The 8875-nt window shown below is 37.1% G+C and overlaps 1 protein-coding gene across 1 annotated transcript; it reads right to left on the bottom strand.

The window, feature by feature from the left end:
- Positions 1-328: 328 nt before the first annotated feature.
- Positions 329-8055, bottom strand: LOC308681430 (uncharacterized protein). The gene is made up of 8 exons (XM_081350301.1): positions 7915-8055; positions 6746-6999; positions 6274-6412; positions 5791-5933; positions 5501-5553; positions 4628-4752; positions 3873-4187; positions 329-1551 (listed from the first exon to the last, which is right to left on the bottom strand). Exons 2-8 carry the CDS (start codon positions 6958-6960, stop codon positions 1192-1194), a joined length of 1350 nt encoding a protein of 449 aa, XP_081206427.1. The 5' UTR covers positions 6961-6999; positions 7915-8055; the 3' UTR covers positions 329-1191.
- Between the last annotated feature and the right edge of the window lie 820 nt (positions 8056-8875).

Below are 8875 nucleotides of genomic sequence, written 5' to 3'. Positions count from 1 at the left end.
TCTTGAAATGAAAATTTCAACGCGTCGGCACAGGGCGCCGTGGCTTAGTTGGTTAAAGCGCCTGTCTAGTAAACAGGAGATCCTGGGTTCGAATCCCAGCGGTGCCTTTTCGTGTCTTTGTGTGATCATTTTATAGAATAGAATTAGGCATCCATTGGTTACAGTGCTTGTGGTTATGCTTTTGGAACAAATACTGTCTATCTGACATTATGAAAATATGTTATTCTGAAAATACAGTTGAATGGGTTGTGCTATTACTCTTCAATTCATGACTAATGAAAACCATTTTTTCTAATAAGACGAGATAATTACAACAAAAGTCTTGATCAGTGTTTCCCTACCTTTTATGCCTTAGAACATCATTAAGCCCCGTAAACAACGTCAAATCTGAAATGTTTACTTTTTAACTAAATATCCTTACAGGGCTGTACGTTAACGTCTTTTGCACATACTTTTGTAGCACAGGTCACACAATTGTAGCAAAAGTATAAAACGTCTGTTACATCTCTAAAAAATAACCACAAGTAGTGCAGTTTATCACTTAACCATGCATGTGACTGACAAAGGACATTAATGTTCCATAAAGGGCACACACAATACAAACCTTATCAAGAAATGTTTTCAGACACAAAATGACTGCAGGAACATAACACCTCTTGCTTAGCATTAACTCAATTTTGTTTATATAGCCCAGTTTCACTAATCACAATCCAAACAACATGCATCAAATCTTTCCAAGTATCCCCTTTACATCCTTAGTCTGCATTTCTCTGTACATTTAATGAAGAAAATACCCATTACATAAAATATTTCTATCACAAAAGTCATACGATACATGTTTGGAATGATTTTATTTTATTCTTTATTTTTCGGGTGCATCTATAAGCATTCCTTGGGGTTGGGGATCTCTGGTCTTGATTACATGCTTTATGATGACACAGATTATTTTAACATGCATATTGTTTAAGTTCACTTATGGTTTATTATTTTAAAAGCAGCTTATTACAAACAACAAGATTAGAAACTGAAGATATTTTGGCTCATAAAAATAAAAGTATGGTTAGATATTTTATTAAATAATTGATAAACATAAGTCAAAATATTGAATAATTTGTTAATATCCTAATTTTACTTGCTACAGTGGCATATGCCTATTAGCACCTGAATGATGGTATATTTTTCGATCACAGCTTACATTTGTTTTTTAACAGCCAGAGGCTTCTGCAGCTGCTGGCCATGCAAGTCGTGCACCTTCCAGTCCATGTTTTCGAGGACAGTGTAGTTGTAGGTCTTGTAATTGAGCATGTCTCGGGCACGGAACACCTTGTTGGATTCGTACAGGTTGCTCCAATAGCTTGGGAGGGGTTGGAATCCCCCCAGGCGGGCGAGCTCGTCATTATAGGCCCACTGCTCAGAATCCAGTTTAAGGATATGGCGGGTGGCAATCCCACGGGCACGACGGGCGGCAATGTCCAACTCAATATCTTTCTCCATATCCTCACGTGAAGGCAGGGGGAAAGAACCATCCAACACTGACAGGACAAACTGAGACTGAGGGAAAAAGTGAGGAAACAAGAAAGAGGATGTATTTTGTAATTTTATAATAACTTGGTAACACTTTGCAATAAGGTCTCATTAGTTACCAATAGTTATTGCTTTAACTACAATTAACTAAAAAAGAGCAATGCATTTGTTACTGTATTTATTAATCTTTGGTAATGTAGTTAATAAAAATACAACTGTTCATTGATAGTTCACATTAGCTCAGGTCCATTAAAAAGATACAACTTTTTATTTTAATAATGTATTAGTAAATGTTGAAATGAACATTACATGAGACTAATAAATGTTTTTGAAGTATTTTTCATTGTTAGTTCATCTTAAGTAATGTAGATAACCCTTGGGGTCAAGCAAAACTTCACTTACTGATATAGATATTCTACCGCAAAATGATGATGTCACTGATCACTTTCTTATAAGGTGCGTACTGCATACTGCTGGCATTTGCCATACGGTTATTTGCCATTCGGCTTTTAAACCAGGTAGAACTATTACCCTAACCACAACTAGATCCAAATGAATTGGCAAATTACAGACCAATTTCAAATCTTCCATTTATGTCTAAAATACTAGAAAAGTTGTGTCTGCTCGATTGTACTCTTTATTGCAAAAAAAAATAAAAAAATAAAAAATAAAAAATTCAGTCAGCATTCAGGCCCCATCACAGCACAGAAACTGCGCTCGTTAAAATTACAAATGACTTCCTTCTAGCTTCTGACCAAGGCTGCATCTCAATACTACTGTTTTACTTAGTGCTTCATTCGACACTGTAGATCACAACCTACTCTTAGATAGATTACAAAATTACACTGGTATTCAGGGGCAGGCATTAAGGTGGTTTATAGTACCTGTTAATAGTATCTGATGGTTACCATTTTGTTTATTTAAACAGGAAATTATCCAAGTTAATTTCAGTAAATGTATTATGGAGTGCCACAAGGATCTGTTTTAGGCCCTCTGCTATTTTCAGTATACATGCTGTCCCTTGGTATTAGTATCTACTGTTATGCTGATGATGCTCAAGTTATATTTCATCACGACCGATGAAATCTCTAAACTAAGTTGACAGAGTGTGTAAAAGATAAAATATTGAATGACCAGTAATTTTATTCTATTAAATTCAGATAAGACTGAAGTATTACTTGTTACTGTGCATAGAATCTCTTAAAATACAATTTGCATCTGGAAGGCTGTACTGTTACTTCATCCCTTTATACTGAGTCTACATCCTCTACATTGCTTTGCTTCAGATGGCCTTTATTAATCCCCTGGAGCCGTATTGATTTCTTTTATGATGGATGAAAGTGCTTTTTTGGGCTTCAAACTAAAATTTTAACATTCACTGCCATTATAAAGCTTGGAAGAGCCAGGATATTTTTTTAATATAACTCCGATTGTGGTTGGCTGAAAGAAGAAAGTCATATAGAATGGCTTGAGGGTGAGTAAATTATGGGATAATTTTCATTTTTGGGTAAACTAACCCTTTAAAGCTACACTGTGTAGGATTTTCTCCCATCTAGCGGTGAAATTGTTTATGACTACCAACTGAATATTACTTTCTACCCCTTCCCATTCCGAGGGCGTTTTAACTCCTACGGTGGCCGTATTATTTCAAATCTGCCGGCAGTCGCGAGTAATCTCCCCCTCGCATTCGTCACGGTGCCACTGAGTGTAAAACGCGAAAGGCGAAGCTTGAATTTCCAGGTATGTCCCTCTTTGGCTAATGTATTTTCAAGATGGAGGCGCAACATGGCTGCCGCCATTCGAACGACTCACTCGTATGCATACGCTTACGAGAATACTTGATTAGTTGGTAGAAGTAATTACACATTAATGAGCACATATCATTTTGAAAGAACAAAGTGTTTTTTGCTAAGAATCAACTTAAAAAATTACACAGTGTCGCTTTAAGGTCAAAAAACGCATTTGGCTCCTAAACTCTGGAATAGCCTTCCTGATAATGTTCGGGACTCAGACTCACCCTCCCAGTTCAAAATCTAGATTAAAGACACATCTCTTTAGCCAAAAATTCTCATTATGCATCTCATAACCGTGTACTCCAGTTATATCAGATCAAAAGCATATGACTATGTCTTGATTGAAATGTTGTGAACAGCATTTACAAAGATTTTCGATGACCCAACACCTGTGGAGATGACGCCAACTCTTAATCAACATGCATCACTGCCAAAATTTCTATATTTTTAATCATTACAATCATAAGTGCTTTAATGAGCTCATTGTTTCAAGCTAAACAGAAATACCTCAGTCACACATATTCCCTCAAACAAAAAGTATCCTTCGCAACTAACCTGAATATGGAAATGTGGGAAGGGGCATATAGCTCTGCAGATGCCCACTATAAAGAGTGATGGGTAGGCCGGAGGTATTAGGAACTTATAGAGAGGCCAGACGAGGTGCTCCTGCACTTTTACACCCACTTTCTCGTCCAGGAATGGGAAGGTGAAGTTGTAGCCTGTACAAAACAGGAACACCTCTGGCTTGGCCCTCTCCCCGTCCTTGAACTCTAGAGACCCATCATCTAGTACAGAGGTTACTGGAGGAGCCTGCTGGACACCTGGAGGAAGGGGGCAGGTCAAAGGCCGCTGTCCATGACTCAGGATCACCTGGAGGTAAATAATGCGTAAATAAAGGTAAATATGCTAAGAATTTACAGATAAAAATCTTTGGATGTATGCATTAAACACACAATCATCTATAAAAACACAAAAACAAGTTGTGTTCCGAACACAACAAACTAGTTTTAGGAGGCACATGACAAATGAAATGTGTTCTAAAACCAGATCAAAATATCAGACATGTTTGATATCCTCCAACTGGATGGAATCAAAATCTGTGCCCATCATACACTACACTTTTCAATGAAATCTTTAAATTCCGACTGCTCAAAAAATGTGCTGACTGGCTCTGATTTTCAGCAAATAATGTTGACTTGTCGAGACTGCAAGTCAGGGCAAAATCTGTGCAAAATTCATGTAGTATTTTCCAGACTTAAGTCAAATATGCATCATTACAAATATCTAAACAATTTAACACTGTGAAGGACCTTAGCATTAACACTGGAGAGCTCCATGGCAATATCAAGTCCAGAGAGACCCGCTCCGAGCAGCACCACTGACTTTCCCGCCAAAGGTTCGGCACTACGGTAATCATGACTGTGCATCAGCGTCCCTAAAAAAGAAACATATGGAAAAATAAAAAATGTTTTTGGAAAAGTTGTATTAACTAAACTAAATAGTTAATTCCCGCGCCCAACTTGCACACGTTGCTAATTAAAAACTATTTGAGTTATTATGCAATTTTGAGTAGTGGGTTTATACATTTTCTAGTTTATATTGTACTTTCATCCTACACATCTACGAATGATTTGGGTGTGCAAGGCACAGTACTTTTATTGTGCAGTTTTTAAGCAATTACAGCAATTACTAAAACTGCAGCCCTAAAGCAAGCATGCATTATGTGTAGGCTAAAAAAAAAAAAAAAAAAAAAAAAAACATTAATAAATTGACATACATAGCATTTCTATTATTTAATATGGTACAATACATCCTTGACTGCTCATTGCACATTTGGATAACAAATACTACATTTTTAACATCATTAGAAACATAATGGTTTAACTTCCCATTTCTAATGCAATTAATGCACAGATAAATGTTAAGTAATATAATGATTAACCAAAACTGGGTCTAGTCTCTAACCAAAGCCACGGTTATATCTAAAGCATTTCTCAGTAGAGTTTATCCCCTATGTTGATAAACTGATAACATGTTGCAACAGCTAAGGGCGCTTTAGGCATTTGCAAGTCCAAGCACATTTTCAAAGGTGTTTTGTTGCTAGGCACACATTTGGTTTGAAAGAGCATTGAGTTCACTTCGCAAAAGTAAAAACGTATTATGTAGTGTAAGGAATGGAAAACCTTTGAATTTTTCCAGTCCAGGTATTGCAGGAATGTAGGAGTCATAGAAATGTCTGAAATAGACACACATAATTTAATTTGTAAGACTCAATTTGTAATCATTTTCTCATCTGATTACATAACCACATCTCACATCTACTCAGTAAAAGTGCAATACGGTTTCATTGCATCATTAGTTACTGTTTAATCCACTGTACCCAATGGCCTTATTGATCTAGGCATACAATTGAAGTATGTTGCACATAGGAAGGTTTTGCAGCCATGGATCACTCATTTGGCTGTGCACTTACCCATTACACACCATAACAGCATCAAATCGCTCTGTAGTGGATTTGCTGTGGTCTAGGCCATCATTGGAGGTGACATTCCAAGCCAACCCATTCCACCCACCCTTCACATCTACTGGGGTCACTGAGGCCACTGAGGTGCCAAACTTGTTGGAAGAGAGGAATACAACAGTCAGTACTTTTTTTTTTTTAGATCAAGACTGATGGTTATCAAGCAAATGAATGAATCACCAACATTCAGTCCTTTGTAAAGGGGGCTGTTAAATCTCTAGTAGTTTTCCACAATTCTATAGACTGATCATAAATGTACAGTAAAGATAAGGTATGTGGTTTCTGACAGGATTGACTGGTCATAAACTAATTAATGATTATCTGCCAAACTATGCAAGGAGCAAGAATTGACCTGACATGTTGAACATGAACAAAGAGGTGTGCATATTTGAAAATGTAAGAAATGGACTAAATGTATTATTTCACATAATGTACCTTTATGTGGTCCCACAGGCGAAAATGATCACAGTACTGCTCAAGGTACTTCCGTACCTCTGTGTGATGAACAAAAGAGGGGAGATGCTTTGCGAAAGGAAAGTCAGGGAACGACATCACCTCTTTGGGAATATTGGTTCTATCATGTGAGAATAATACATGGCAACACATTATAAAACTACAATACAGCTTTATACACTTAAAATATATCACAGGCTAGTGATCCTTCAAGAAGAGCTTAAAAGGAAAGACATAAATCACAGAATAAAATGAAATAAAAATGGTGGATTTACATCACATTTCAATAATAAAAAAACAATCATTATCATGACATAGTAAGATTGCTTACAATACTGATTGACTGATTTGAATTTACTATGGGTCTTCAAACCATACACTGCAATGTGATAAATATATTTTAATCAGTTACAAAGCACTATAAAAGAATAACCACTGGCACTGATGAATTCACCTGAGGTCCCTGTACATGCTGCTGTGAATCGGTAAGCCATTGTCGTAACACCCCACTCTTTCCTCATAGACCCACGTTCCTCCAATGTTCTTGGTGATCTCGTATACCACAGGCGGCGCGAAAGTGTCCGGGCGTGAGAGGAGATGTCGGGCCGCGCAGAGTCCCGCACCACCGGCCCCGATAACAGCGACGCGCAGCTTCCCAAAGCCGGCCATCGTTATGCAAAATGCCGGTATGAACTATGAAGTTGACACCTGACAAAATAGACGCAGATGCCTCAGTGAAACCAGTCTAGATGGAAAACCTGTCCAGTCCAGTTCACAATGATTTAGATGATCTGTTTACTTGGGGTCGGTCAGTCTGTCAAAGCGAATGTGAAATGCTCGTCTAATTATATCGAAGACGTGTTGGAATCTGTCCAGCTACCCCGTCAATCAAATTAACCCTTCGTGATGTCACATTTTCATTACAAATTGACTTAAAACTTTAAAAACTTAGATATTAATTAAAGATATCTGTATGTGTGTCTGTATTTTAAATGTATCTACGTCATAGTTTTAATTTAAATTTATGATGTTCAAAAGTTTAAATATTAAATGCAGTGTGCTTGATAAGTTTGTAACTTGCCCCGCCTGCAATAGTTATTTTCAGTTTTCCACCAGTCCACACATTTACATTGATATAGTTACTATCATGTGTCGTTTCTTGTTGGATTCAGCGTTTTCTTTTTAAAATACATACTTCACACACTTTTCTGACATGTGACTGCAATTTTCACTTCCTCAAAAATATAAATTTTCCGCTGCGAGCAGGGTTCGAACCTGCGCGGGGAGACCCCATTGGATTTCAAGTCCAACGCCTTAACCACTCGGCCATCGCAGCGCCGGAACTTAACTCCATAACTTCCTCCTTTGTTGTTGAAAACTAACCCTATTTTTATATTGTAACTACCTAAAGAAATGAATTAAAATTACTTTATTAAAATTGCAAAGGCCCCGCGCAAAGTAAAACGTAACATAACCTAGCTTAAACTAGCCTTTACTAACCAAATTGCAAGCCGATGTTAATGTCTTTTTTTTTTTTTTTTTTTTGATTAACTATTTTCACATCGTTCATAAAAAAATAATCGTTTGTATTTGGAGTTAATTAATTTACGCAATAAATCGTACCGTGAATAGATCCCTAGGGCCAGGGGACAAACGCGGCTTCATCGGACCTCCAGCAAACACTTACAGGCTATTGAGGGCTGGCCTACTTTCCCGTTTTATCAAACAGACATCACATGATAGTTTTGGTTGCCAGATGCCCTCCCCCATTACTTTTTTGGGTGCAATTTATCAATCAATAAGCATGATTGTTTTAATACAACAACTACTCATTGTAATAAACAACTGTCTGATTTAATTAAACAGTTTCTATAAACGATTAAAATTTCTCAGACAGGGACGTCTAAAAATTACGAGCGCACGTCATGGAAACTTGGTGAGTCCAGGGCTTCACTGACCCGAAAGAGATCTGTCTTACTGACTGATGAGGTCGAAACTTAGGAGACTTTTGGCTTTTATCCACCTTTTTACTGCGTCGACTAGTAAAACCCACTTAGCATCTTAATTTCTTCTTGAGAAGAGTGGATTTACCCTTATTAGGCTATCCTATTTAATTTAATTAAGCTGTAATGTGTCTTTTATGACCATGCAACTTTAAAACAGACAGTTGTCTTGCAGCTTTTACAAAATGACAGAAATTGTGCAGGAACGTGTTGAGATTTGAATGTACACATTTATTATAGCTTTTAGTCGGTAACACTTTACAATATGGACCCATTAGTTAATGCGTGAAATAATATTAGGCTATTTAAGAACGAGTTACAATACATTGTTACAGTTTTTGTGAAATAAAAGTTGATTGCGGAAAGTGTTTTTGCTTTTGCAAGAAGTAAAGGCTGCTATATAATTATTGCAAGTAGATAGCCTATAGGTTTTTTTCTCTCTGGGTTTTCTACACAGAATTAGTAGCCTACTGCAGTGTGGAACATTAAAAAGTTACATGCATGGATGTTTCAGCCAACGTCCAGTAGGTGGAGGTATTCCACAGAATAATGTCATAATCCACACATAAGAAATTAAGTTA

The sequence above is a fragment of the Scardinius erythrophthalmus genome, assembly GCF_964197995.2.
Source record: "Scardinius erythrophthalmus genome assembly, chromosome: 2".
NCBI classification, from domain to species: Eukaryota; Metazoa; Chordata; class Actinopteri; order Cypriniformes; family Leuciscidae; genus Scardinius; species Scardinius erythrophthalmus.
The sequence above is the reverse complement of the archived record's forward strand: the minus strand, read 5'-3'. Positions and strand labels throughout refer to the sequence as shown.